We start from the raw sequence: 14,115 nt of genomic DNA, 5'->3' as shown, positions 1-14,115 counted from the left end.
GGCCCCTGCCACACACTTGAGAGACTTGGATTAAGTTCCTAGCTTCCACCTTTCCCCTAGCCCAGCCCAAACCATTGCAGGCTTATGGGGAGTAAACCAAGAGTTGAGAGCTCTCACTCTCCCCTCTATGCAAACAATAATTTCAGACATCATATAGAGTATATTCTTAAACCACTGGAATCAAACTAGAAATTAATAGCAGAAAGGTAACAAGAAAATCTGTTAATACTTGGAAAAATAACAAATCATATGTATATAATTTATGAGTCAGTGAGGGAATCTCAAGAGAAAGAAATAAACACATTATTCTGAATGAAAATAAAAATATAGATACTTCTTGACTTAGGATAGTGTTATGTCTCAATACATCCATTGTAAATTTAAAATAACATGAATTGAAATGTATTTAATGCACTTACTGAACATCATAGCTTAGCAACACAGTACACTGTAGAATATTTGATGTTTATCTTCATGATCACATGACTGGGAGCTGTGAATCACTGTTGCTGCCCAGAATGAGAAGATAATACTGTATTTTTTTTTAATTTTTGGGTTATAGCCATTCTGTTTGGGGTGAGGTGATACCCCATTTGTGTTTTTATTTGCATTTACCTAGCGGCTAGTGATCCTGAGCATTTTTTCATGTGTGTGTTGGCCATTTGTATTTCATCATTTGAAAATTGCCTATTCATGTCCTTTGCCCATCTCTTAACTGGATTGTTTGTTTTGTTGTTGTTGAGTTCCTTGAGCTCTTTATAGATCCTGAATATTAATCCTTTATCACTTGTATAGTTTGCAAATATTTTCTCCCATTCTGTTAGTTGCCTCTTCACTTTCCCGAGTGTTTCTTTAGCAGTGCAAAAGCTTCTTAGCTTGATGTAATCCCAGTTGTCTATTTTTGTCTTTATTGCTTGGGCTTCTGGGGTCTTTAACAAGAAGTATTTGCCTATGCCAATGTCTTTCAGAGTTTCCCTGATGTTTTCCTCTTGTAATTTGATGGTATCAGGTCATAAATTTAGATCTTGATCCATTTTGAGTTGATTTTTGTATAAGGTGTGAGGTAGTGGTCTTGTTGCCTTCTTCTATGTGTGTAGATCCAATTTTCCCAGCACCATTTCTTGAAAAGATTTCCTTTCTTCAGGGATTGATTTCAACTCATTTGTCAAAAATCAGTTAGTTGTAGATGTGTGGATTAATTTCTGGGAATTCTTTTTTCTTCCATTGGGTTACATGTTTATTTTGTTGCCAGTACCAGGCTGTTTTATTTATAACTGCCCTGTAATATGTCTTGAAGTCTGATATTATAATGCTTCCAGCTTTGTTCTTATTTAAGATTGCTTTAGCTATTCATGATCTCTTGTTTACGTATGAATTTTAGCATCACTTTTTCTAGATCTGAGAAGAATGTTGTTGGTATTTTGATTGGGATCACATTGATTCTGTAAATTACCTAGGGTAGTATGGAAATTTTGATTATGTTAAATTTTTAAATTTACAAGCATGGAAATTTTTTCCTATTTTTATGTGTCTTCCATTTCTTTCTTTAATGTATTATAATTTTCCTTGTAGAGATGTTTCTCATCCTTGCTTAAATTTATTTCAAGATAGTTAAGGGTTTTTTTTAGCTATTATGAATGATACTGATCTTACAAGTTGTTTCTCAGTGCTGTCATTGTTTGTGTATACATAAGGTGTTGATTTTTGCATGTTGATTTTATATCCTGCAACTTTACCAAACTCTTGCGAGTTCCAGTAGTCTCTTCGTGGGGTCTTTTGGATTCCTTTTTCAAAAAGATATATTTATTTATTTAAAAGGCAGAGTTACAGAGAGTTAGAGACAGAGAGAGAGGGGTCTTGCATCCTCTGGTGCACTCCCCAGATTGCCATACTGGCCGGAGCTACGCTGATCTGAAGCCAGGAGCCAGGAGCTTCCTCCAGGTCTCCTACACGAGTGCAGAGGCCCAAGGACTTGAGCCATATTCTGCTGCTTTCCCAGGCTGTAGCAGAGAGCTGGATTTGAAGAGAAGCAGCTGGGACTCGAACCAGAAACCATATGGGATACTGGCACTGCAGGCAATATCTTTACCTGCTACACCATGATGCCAGCCCCTTGGACTCCTTATATATAAGATCATGTCATCTGCAAACAGGGATAATTTGACTTCCTTCTATCCCTTTGTTGTTGTTGTTGTTGTTGTTTTGTCTAATGGCTCTGGCTAAAATTTTGAGATTGATAACTATATTGAATGGCAATGGTGAAAGTGGGCATCCTTATCTGGTTCTGAACCTTAATGGACATATTTCCATTTTTCCCCATTTAATAAGATGCTACCCATGGGTTTGTTATATATTGCCTTAATTGTGTTGAAGAATGTTTCTTCCATACCCAATTTGCTTAAGGTTTTTATCATGAAAGGCTATTGTATTTTATCGAATGCTTTCTCTGCATCTATTAAGATAATCATATGGTTTTATTCTTCAATTTGTTTATGTGATGTATCACATTTATTGATTTGCATATGTGGAACCATCCCTGCATTCAGGGAAAATCCCACTTGGTCCAAGTGAATGATCTTTCTGATGTTGGATTTGATTAGCTAGTATTTTGTTGAGGACTTTTGCATCTATGCTCATCAGGGATGTTGGTCTATAGTTCTCTTTCTTTTTTTGTATCTTTTCTGGGATTAAGAATTAAGGTGATTCTGGCCTCATAGAAGGAGTTTGGCAGGATTCCCTCCCTTTCAGTTGTTTTGAGTAGTTTGAGAAGAATTGTAATTAATTCTTCTTTAAAAATGTGGTAGAATTGAGCAGTGAAGCCATCTGGTCCTGGGCTTTTCTTTGTTGGGAGGGTCTTTATTACTGATTCAGTTTCCATCTTGGTTATTGTTCTGTTTAGGTTTTCTGTGCCTTCATGGCTCAATTTTGGTAGATTGTATGTGTCCAGAAATCTATCCATTTTTTTCTAGATTTTCCAATTTGTTGACATTATAGCTGTTTATAGTGATTCCTGATGATTCTTTTTATTTCTATGGTATCTGTTGTTACATCACCTTTTTCATCTTTCACTTTATTAATTTGAGTCTTCTTGATGGTTTAACCCACTGTGCCACAACACCAGGCCCATTGCCAACTGATTTTTGACAAAGCTATAAAGGTACTTCTTTGGAGGAAGGAGAATTTTTGTTAAATGGTGGTAAATCAACTGGACATCCATAAATAAACAAGAATCATATATCTAGACTAGAATATAAAGTATATAAAGAACTCTCAAAAGCAAACATTTTAAAAAAATGTTTGTAATGTATTTTTGAAAGAGTTACAGAGAGAGAGGGAGGGAGGGGGAGAGAGAGAGAGAGAGAGAGAGCGAGCATATGCGAGAGAGCGATCTTCCATCTGCTGGTTCACTCTCCAAATTGCCTCAGTGGCTGAGGTTAGGCCAAGTCAGAGTCAGGGGCCCCATCTGAGTTTCCCACATGGGTACAGGGGTTCAAGGACTTGGGCTATCTTCTGCTTTCCAAGGTACATGAACTGGGAGCTGGATAGGAAGTGGAACATCCGGGTCTCAAACTGGCACCCATATATTATACTGGCATCACAGGCAGTGGCTTAATGCATTATGCCACAACACTGACCCAGAAAAGTAAACATTTTTTTTAGAAAAATCAGTATAATTTAGATAATTGGCAAAAGACAATACAATAGATTTTTCACTGAAAAAGATGTGAAAAAAGGGATGGGTGTTTGGTGCTGCAGTAAGATGCTGCTTGGGATGCCTGCATCCCATATTTGAGTGCTTGGCTTCTAGTCCTGGCTCCTCTGTGGATTGCAGCTTCCTATTAATGCTCATCCCAGGAGACAGCAAGTAATGGCTCAAGTACTTGGGTTTCTGCCACTCTCATGGGAGAATTGAATTCTCAGCTTCTGTCTTTGGGCTGACCCAGCCTCTGTAATTGTGGACATTGGGGAGTGAATCTGCAGATGGAAGATCAAAATCAATTAATATCTATCTCTCTCTCTCTCTCTCTCTCTCTCTCTCTCTGTGCTTTTTCTAATAAATATAAATAAATACATTATAAAGAGATGTGAAAATATATTTAACACTATTATTCATCAGAGAAATACAAATTGAAACCACAATGGGGTGACTTTGGGTGTCTCAACAACCTTGGTACAGGGATTGCCCAAGCCCAGACCTAACAGATTTGTTTTCTCATTTCGGATTGGAGGCTTCTGCTCTGAACATTCTCCACCAGATCCTCAGTAAGGCCAAGAAGCATCGAAGCTTGATCCCCCTCATGGTATTTGTTGGAGCAAGAGGTACTAGAGCAGTATTATATTTCTAGAGAAATAGAAAGTTGTATGAGCAGTGTTGTATGTTATGCATCTGACACTGCAATCCAGATGTCATTGGGGATAGAAAGAACACCTTGTAGAACAAAGTGGGTCCCAGTGATCAATACAAGTTCTATTCAATAAATGTGGATTACAACAAACTGAAGAATGAAGGTCCAGATTTTTAAATTACATGTTTCACCATAAAATTGCTTAGAATGGAAGTACTCCAGGCGCCATCCATGCAACTTTCTACTTTACTAGGAAATATTTCCTCTCTAAATACTCGAAATCTTGGTGATTTTTTGAAGTCTCTTACACTGATTAATAAATATATGAAACTTAGAAAAAATGTAAAACGAAGTATCATTACATATCTTTCAGTATGGCTAAGATAATGATAAAATCACATGCCAAAGAAGATGTAGAAAACTGGATCACTCACAAAATTTGGTAGGAATACAAAATGATACCACTACCTGGGGAGATAATTCATCAGTCCCTTCCAGTAGTAAAAAATCAACTTATCATACAACCCAGCACTTAGCTGGGTGGGTATTTATTCCAGAGAAATTAAGACTTATTTTTCATGCAGGAGCTTGTTCACAAAGCACTTTTATTAATAGCCCAAGCTAGAAACAACACAGATATTCTTTAAAGGGTGAATGGTTAAACTGTGTTACGTTTTCATACCATGGAATACTAATCAGGAAAAAGGAATGAACTGTTGATTAAACAACAGGAATGACCCACGAGGGCATTATGCTGAGTGAAAATGTCAATCTGAAAAGGTCAAATATTGTATGATTCTGGTTGTGTAACATTCTCAAAATGGCAAATGGGAGAGATGGAGAACCGATTATTATTGCCATGAGTCAGAGATGGTGCTGGAAAGCACTGGGTGTGGCTGTAAAGGGGCAGCATAGTGTGGCTACGGAATAGTCCTGTAGCTTGATTACCGTGATGGTCACATGAATCTACAAATATAGAACCACACACACACACACACACATATTGTCCCAGTGTCAGTTTCTTGGCTTTGACATTATGATTATTGAAAGCCTAACCATTGGGGAAATTAGGTGAAGAGTACGTAAGACCTCAGTCTACTATTTTTGCAATGCCCTGTGAATCTGTATTTATTTCAAATTAAGACTTTTTTTCTAAAAGAGAACCCTAGTGATTGTGGAGCAATGGACATGAGGGGGACCAGACAGGCTGAAAGCAGGAACAATCAATCTGGAGACTCTTGTGAAGTAAAAGATGATACCCGAACCATTACAGTATTTGTTGTGATTAAGACAAGGGGACAGATAGAAGTAATAAGAGGCTAGAGTCAGCAGGACCTTGATAATAAACAGATGTGGAGGAGGTGGAGAAAGAAGACGCTAGGATGACTCCTGGGTCTCCAGCTTAGGAGCCTCATGCATCCTAGAAGCAGATAGAAGACACGTTTGCCTGGTCCTGATAAACCTTCGGAAATCTAAAAGATGTTGGAGTTTTGAGAATTTCGTGAAATTCCTTACATTCTTTTTACATCTTTCTTTGCCCAGCCTGGTGTATGTTGTTAAGAAATGAGTTTCTTTTAACATTTTATTTGTATATTTGAGAGGCATAGAGACAGAGAGTACCCACACCCTCCCACTTGATGCTCACTCTAGTAGTTCAGCATTGTGTGACATTGAGCCTTGATTTCTTCATCTGCAAAATGAACACCATGTTTTTGATAATGTTGTCATAATAATTCTCTCAGGATTTCGTGAGATAATATATGTAAAGTACTTAATGTGTATCAAGCAGGTAATGCTTGCTATGCATGCTGTTACTATTGCTAACAATAAAAATGATAGTGATACATTATATATGTGTATTGAAATGTCACACTAGAGCCCCAACATAGGAGTAATTATTGTTAATGAAGAATCAAAAATAGAACACAAAAAAAAAAAACTACTGAGAAAAAAATTAAGAAAGGTTGAAATGCGATAGATCTTCTGAATTGTGACCGACTGCAGAAATACTCAGAGGTTATCTTAGAGCCCATGTTTCCACCATTTCTTCTTTCCAGTTCCTTCTGTGATCCTCAAAGAGTGGTCTGCCTATAAAGGGAAGTCACCTCAAACCCCTGAGCTTGTGTCTGCACTGACATTTCGGGAATGGACTTGCCCAAACCTCAAGAAGCTCTGGCTAGGCAAAGCGGTTGAAGACAAGAACAGACGAATGCGGGCCTTCCTGGCCTGTATGAAGTCAGACACGCCCAGCATGCTCAATCCAGCTAATGTCCCCACCCATCTGCTGCTCATGTGCTGTGTGCTCAGGTAAGCCATGTGACATGGAGGTGGCCAGTTCCATGACCCTTGTTGTGTTTGATTTTCTTTAGTTTTTGTCCATTTCAGTCCTTATTCCTGATCCAGTTCCTTCCTCCTTATTACCCATAAGTCATCCATTCTTGAGTATTTGGTATGTGTCCTTCCAAGTGTATACTTAAACATGCGTGTTTGCACAGAACATACTATTGTTCATATGGTCATTTTTCCCCATTTTTGATATGAATGGTATTGTGCTTACACATCTCAATTTTTTTCTTACTTTTTTGACCTGATGTTTGTTTTTAAGACTGATCCGTTGATTTGAAAGGCAGAGCGGCAAAGAGAGTGGGCAGAGAGACTTTTTGTTGCCTGGTTCGCTCCCTAAATGACCACAACAGCCAGGTGTGGGCCAGGCCGAAGCCAGGAGCCAGGAACTCCATCCTGGTTTCCCACATGAGTGGCAGGGCCCCAAGCACTTGGGCCATCTTTTGTTGCCTTCCCATGCACGTTAGTGGGGAGCTAGATTGGAAGCAGTGCATCCGGAACTGAAACCTGCAATCTGATATAGGATGCTGATGTCACAAGCAGATGTTTATGCTGCAGTGTTACAATGCCAGCCCCTCAGTGTTATTTTTGAGATCTAGCCATATTCAGTCTTCTTGACTGCTGGATTATGTTCCATCAGATACTGATTTTTAAAAGTTTGAAATTGATATTCATTTTATTTGAAAGGCAGAGAGACAGAGACATCTTCCATCCTCTGGTTCACTCCTCAAATGCCCACAACAGCCAGGGCTGGGTCAGGCCAAAGCCAGGAGGTATGTGTTAGCAGGAATCTGTATTCAGAAGCACAGTCAGGGCTCACATCCAGACACTCGGATATGGAATGCAGACATTCCAAGCAGCTACACAAAACACCTGCCCCCACTGTATTTATTTCAATGATGAATGGATCATTGTTTCCAGTTCTTGGTATTACATAGAGTGCTGTAGGGAAATCTCACAGATGTATGTGTCTCTTTGTGCTCATGTACTAGTTTGTCTAAAGTATATACACAGGTATAGAATTTCTGTGTCCTATGAAATATGCATGTAGGTTTTTCACTGAAAATTGACAGATTAGGGGCCAGCACTATGGCTCACTTGGTTAATCCTGTGCCTGCGGTGCCGGCATCCCATATGGGCACCCAGTTCTAGTCCCGGTTGCTCCTCTTCCAGTCCAGCTCTCTGCTGTGGCCCGGGAGTGCAGTGGAGGATGGCCCAAGTCCTTGGGCCCCTGCACCCTCATGGGAGACCAGGAGGAAGCACCTGGCTCCTGGCTTCAGATCGGCATAGCTCCGGCTATAGTGGCCATTTGGGGAGTGAACCAGCGGAAGAAAGACCTTTCTCTCTGTCTCTCCCTCTCACTATCTAACTCTATCTGTCAAATAAAAAAAATTGCCAGATTGCTCTAGATAATAGCTATACTAATTTGTATTCCTATAAATAATACATAAAGATTCCTACTTCTTATTATTGCCAGTATTAATATCATATAACTTAATTTTTGTGAATCCTATTATCTTTGAATTTATATTCCTTTGATGAAGTTGATATTTTATTTTTATGCTTATTAGCCATTTGAGTTTTCATATTCTATAAAATGCTTATTTATCTGTCTTTCAAATTTTCTATTAGGTTACTACTTTTTCTGGTTGCTTACAGAAGTTCCTTGTCAGACTTGTGTATATATACACACATGTATATACATAGCAAATATCTGGTTTTTTTATTTAAAGATTTATTTATTTTGAAGTCAGAGTTACAGAGAGAGAGCTAGAGAGAAAGATCTTCCTTCCACTGGTTCACTCCCTAGACAACTGCAATGGCCAGGGCTGGGCCAGACCAAAACCAGAAATTAGGAGCCTCTTCCAGGTCTCCCATGTGCACACGGGGGCCAAGCACTTTAGCTGTCTTCAGCTGCTTTCCCAGGTGCAATATCAGGGAGCTGGATTGGAAGCAGAGCAGCCGGGTCTCAAACCAGCATCCATATAGGATGCTGGTGTCACAGGCTGGGGCTTTACCCATTACACCACAATGCCAGTCCCCAGCAGATATCTTTTCACTATGCGTGTACCTGCAAGTATGTGTCAAATATCTTTTCCAATTGGTCACAATTTGTTTAAACTTTATACACAGTATTTTTTTTAACAGAAGTTGAATTGGAAAAACAAACCTAGGCTTAGTTTGTCCTATTATACGCTTACAACACCAGTTACTTTTGTGACCTGGAAAATGTTAAGACTTGTCACCACCAGCAGGCAAGGCAAGCAGCCAGTTCTGCAGTGGATATCAGCTGGGTGGCCTCCACTTTAATTCACATCTAACACTGTCCTGGGGACAGCATCATATCCCGCAGGTTGAAGGCTCGGTTCCCAATACTGCCCCCTTCCACTTTATAAGCCAATCCCCAAAAGACAGATAACATGTGTTCTCCCTGATCTGTGGTAACTAATAGAGTACCTGAAAAGTACTCTATAGGAGTGAATTTGACACTTTATGATGTGATGACTTTGAACAGCCCTTGTCTTCACTGTTTAGAGACACTGTCGTTTGTTTTCTTTTTTCTTCATACTAGTTGAACTCTCTGCTTAGTGTAGAGAGTTATGAGTATAAAGTTAACTGCAAATAGACCTTTGGAAAAAATAAGAATGGGAATAGGAGAAAAAGAAGGAAGAAAGTTGGGAGTATGGGCGGGAGGGAGGTAGGGTGGGAAGAATCACTATGTTCCTAAATTTGTATATATGAAATGCATGAAGTTTGTATTTCTTCAATAAAATTTAAAAAAATAAATAGATGCCAGTGACAAGCCCTGTGTGGTTTTACCTGTGCTTACGACTGGTTATATAAACCAGTCTTCCCACAACCCCTTCCTTGGGTTCACTTCCTTGGAGTGACTCCAGAAAATTGCTGATTCATTATAAAGGATATTACAAAGGATGTGATATGGACGAAGAGATGCATAAAGCAAGGTATGCGGGCAGGGGCATCGAGCTTCCATGCCTTCTCCAGCTTCATCACCCTCCAGAAACCTGCACATGTCCGACTATGCAGAAGCTCTCCAAACCCTGTCCTTTGGGGCTTTTATGGAGACTTCATTGCACAGACATGTTTGAAGTGTGGACAGCTGGCTTGAAATGTGATTGGACAAAAAGGCTTTGGTAAGATCTAATTCTAATCAAGTGAGTAAGAAATCCCAGTGACGCCTGTCCAGATATGTCAGCCTTTCTTCCTCAAATATGGGGCAGGAACCCTTCCCAAATGGAAATCTTAGCTCTCTGCTGATGCTTTGGGAGGCAGCAGGTGATGGCTCAAGTGGTTGAGTCCTGCCACCCATGTGGGGGGCCTGGATGGAGTTGCCAGCTCCTGGGTAAGGCCTGGTCCAGTCCTGACTATTGCCAGCATTTCAAGAGTTAACCAGCAGATGGGAAACTTCTCTTTGCCTTTCACTCTTTTTTTTTTTTTTTGACAGGCAGAGTGGACAGTGAGAGAGACAGAGACAGAGAGAAATGTCTTCCTTTGCCATTGGTTCACCCTCCGATGGCCACCGTGGCCAGCACTCTGCGGCCGGCGCACCGCGCTGATCCGATGGCAGGAGCCAGGTACTTCTCCTGGTCTCCCATGGGGTGCAGGGCCCAAGCACTTGGGCCATCCTCCACTGTACTCCCTGGCCACAGCAGAGAGCTGGACTGGAAGAGGGGCAACCGGGACAGAATCTGGTGCCCCGACCGGGACTAGAACCCAGTGTGCCGGCGCCACAAGGTGGAGGATTAGCCTAATGAGCTGCAGCGCCGGCCCTTCTCTTTGCCTTTCAAACAAATAGAAATTTTTTTAAAGATTTATTTATTTATTTGAAAGTCAGAGCTACACAGAGAGAGAAGGAGAGGCAGAGAGAGAAGTCTTCCATCCGCTGATTCATTCCCCAATTGGCTGCAATGGCTGGAGCTGCGCTGAGCCCAAGCCAGGAGCCAGGACCTTCCTCCGGGTCTCCCACGCAGGAGCAGGGGCTCAAGGACTTGAGCCATCTTCTACTGCTTTCCTAGGCCATAGCAGAGAGCTGAATTGGAAGTGGAGCAGCCAGGCCTTAAACCAGCGCCCATATAGGATGCTGGCACCACATGCAGCGGCTTTACCCGCTACACCACAGCGCCGGCCCTACAAATAGAAATTTTTTAAAAAATAAAATGATTACCTTATTTTTTTTTTGACAGGCAGAGTGGACAGTGAGAGAGAGAGAGACAGAGAGAAAGGTCTTCCTTTGCCATTGGTTCACCCTCCAATGGCCGCCGCGGCCGGCGCGCTGCAGCCGGCGCACCACGCTGATCCGAAGGCAGGAGCCAGGTGCTTCTCCTGGTCTCCCATGCAGGTGCAGGGCCCAAGGACTCGGGCCATCCTCCACTGCACTCCCTGGCCACAGCAGAGAGCTGGCCTGGAAGAGGGGCAACCGGGACAGAATCTGGCGCCCCGACCGGGACTAGAACCCGGTGTGCCGGTGCCGCAAGGCGGAGGATTAGCCTAGTGAGCCGCAGCGCCGGCTAACCTTATATATTATGTGAGAAGGTAGGTGAAAATTTATTTGTGGTCAGCAGCTCTACAGCAGTGGTGTGACAGGGGGAAGATTAGAGTTTGTATGACCTATGTTGTGGAAGGAATTATAAACCAGGAACTGTTGACAAAAACCAAAATACATATCTATCATAGTATCACAGTAGTGTTTAATTTTTACTAAGCTTTTATTTTAATTTCATGTTTACAGAAAAAATTGGAATAACAGCACAATGAACATACATAACCACCACCTATATTCTATGGGAGTCTTCAAAAAGTTTATGGAAATGCATATTAATGGAAAAAAGTATACATGAATTTCAAAACTGTTTTGTTAATTCCATTTTCCATGAGCTTTTTGAAGTACCTTCATATAATTTTATTATACTTGCTTTATCACATATAACTATGCATGTATCAATGTCTAGTCATTCATTCATCCTTTTTTATTTGAAATAAATTACATCTATCAGTACATATTTCAAAATAAATTGTAGCTGTCAGCACACTTCTCCACTCGCCAAGAAGTTTTTGGTCTTGTCAGACCCATCAATTTATACCTTATGATATGTGCTTCGCAGTCTTATTTAATGAATTCTCCCTTACCAGGGCTAGTGCTGTGGGGTAGTGGGTAAAGCCACCGCCATCAGGGTCGGCATCCCATATAGCTGCTGGTTTGAGTCCCGGCTGCTCCCCTTCCTGTCCAGCTCTCTGCTATGGCCTGGGAAAACAGTAGAAGATGGCCCAAGTCCTTGGGCCCTTGTACCCACGTGGAAGACCCAGAAGAAGCTCCTGGCTCCTGGCTTCAGATTGGCCCAGCTCTGGCCATTGCGGACATTTGAGGAGTGAATCAGTGGGTAGAAGAGCTCTCTCCCAATCCCTGTAACTCTGCCTTTCAAATAAAGAACATAAATCTTTAAAAAATCCTCACCTACCCTTGGGTTGTAAAGATATTTTTCTACATTTTCTTATAGTTTTCTAATGTTTACTTCCAAGTCAAGTCTTTAATATAGTCATTTATTTTGTAAATTCTGTGAGAGCTAGCTTATTTTTTAAATGTAGTATAGCCATTCCCCAGTTCCATTTATTAAATATTCCTTTCTTCCTATATGCCAAGTTCCTATATATACATGGGTTCATTCCTGGATTCTGTTTTGTTCCATTGCCTGTTATATACCTCATCAGTACCACATTGTTTTAATTATTAAGGGTTTATATTTTCCTTATTATTAGGGCAGGGCAAATCTCTACTCTTTGCTTCTTTTGTTTCAGAATTATACTAGCTATTCATGTGCCTCATGAACCTTTATTCTCGCATATATAATTTAGAATCAGTCCAGTTTCCACAAAACCTTGTTGGATTTTTTTTTCTTTGTCATTGAGGCACTGATTTCTTTACAGTATAACATTTTCCCAGCCGAAGATCATAGTTTCCTTTTCCTGTTTATTCAGGTCTCTTTCTTTATGTCTTTTTTTTTAAGATTTATTTATTCATTTGAAAAGCAGAGTTACAGAGGCAGAGGCAGAGGTAGAGTGAGGTCTTCATCCACTGGTTCACTACACAGATGACCACCTTAGCTGGAGCTGTGACAGTCCAAAGGCAGGAGCTAGGAGCTTCTTCTGGGTCTCCCATGTGGGTGCAGGAGCCAAGCACTTGAGCCATCTTCTTCCACTGTTTTTCCAGGTGCATTAGCAGAGAGCTGGATCAGAAGTGGAGCAGCAGCCGGTGCCGCGGCTCAATAGGCTAATCCTCCGCCTAGCAGCGCCAGCACACCGGGTTCTAGTCCCAGTCGGGGCACCGGATTCTATCCCAGTTGCCCCTCTTCCAGGCCAGCTCTCTGCTGTGGCCAGGGAGTGCAGTGGAGGATGGCCCAAGTGCTTGGGCCCTGCACCTGCATGGGAGACCAGGAGAAGCACCTGGTTCCTGCCTTCGGATCAGCGCGGTGCGCCAGCCGCGGCGGCCATTGGAGGGTGAACCAACGGAAAAGGAAGACCTTTCTCTCTGTCTCTCTCTCTCACTGTCCACTCTGCCTGTCAAAAAAATAAATAAAACAAAAAGTGGAGCAGCTGGGTCTCAAACCAGTGCCCATATTGGATGCTGGTGCTACAGGCAGCGCTTTACCCACTGTGGCACAGCACAGGTCCCTTACTTTATGTCTTAGTAGAGTTAATTCTTTTCCAAGGAGGTCTCCTACATTTAAAATTATGTCATAGGTACTTTATATATATTTTGATTATGGTTGCTAGTCTATTTTCTATTATACTTCCTCATTTTAATTTGTTGCCAGAGAGGAAGTAAGTTCTTACATAAAGCAGATATCGGGCTCTACAAATCAACAGAGAGTTCTAGAAGCCTGAACTTTGATACTGGGCAAACCTAACTTTCAATTCCTGTTCTGGTGCTTTTCAGCTTGCATAAGTCACTGTAGCCTTTCTGGACATCTGTTTGTTCACAATATATGGGTATTATAATTCTGGGAGCTATTTCAGCAATGAGATCACATATACTGAGCTCCTACCATGTAATAGATATTCAATATATATTAAGTCCCTAACCAGCTTGACATTAAGAATGGTGACTTTTGAAGTTTTCACAGTAAGAATAAATGGGAAGGATTTATTACTACTACTTCCTAACATGTCCCTGAGCCATATCCCTGTGGCATCCCATATTAACTCTGGAATTGTATATTTTGCTTATCTTCTCTGTAAAACGTTTAAATGCTCATTTTCCCATTTATTTGGCCCTGTGGATAATATGTAAATGACTAAAAATGAGTTATGAACAGTTATAATAAACAGCAATAAGACTGTGTTCTAATAGTCTCTGTATTTCCTGTGAAAAGAATCTTCTTTATTCTATTTTTTTATAAGTTTAACTTAT

The 14,115-nt window shown here is 40.9% G+C and overlaps 1 protein-coding gene and 1 pseudogene across 2 annotated transcripts in view; both read left to right on the top strand.

The window, feature by feature from the left end:
- Positions 1 to 14,115, top strand: part of FAM120C (family with sequence similarity 120 member C) — a 110,970-nt gene that overhangs the window by 60,097 nt on the left and 36,758 nt on the right. For both annotated transcript variants that reach the window (XM_002720026.5, XM_051827134.2), the window contains exon 10: positions 6,404 to 6,653. In XM_002720026.5, coding sequence (XP_002720072.2) covers positions 6,404 to 6,653 — 250 coding nt within the window. The remainder of the gene's footprint in view (positions 1 to 6,403; positions 6,654 to 14,115) is intronic.
- Positions 4,152 to 4,646, top strand: LOC127484859 (cytochrome c oxidase subunit NDUFA4 pseudogene; annotated as a pseudogene).

This window comes from Oryctolagus cuniculus, chromosome X (assembly GCF_964237555.1).
Source record: "Oryctolagus cuniculus chromosome X, mOryCun1.1, whole genome shotgun sequence".
NCBI classification, from domain to species: Eukaryota; Metazoa; Chordata; class Mammalia; order Lagomorpha; family Leporidae; genus Oryctolagus; species Oryctolagus cuniculus.
Note: the sequence above shows the minus strand (reverse complement) of the source record. Positions and strands in the feature narration are given on the sequence as shown.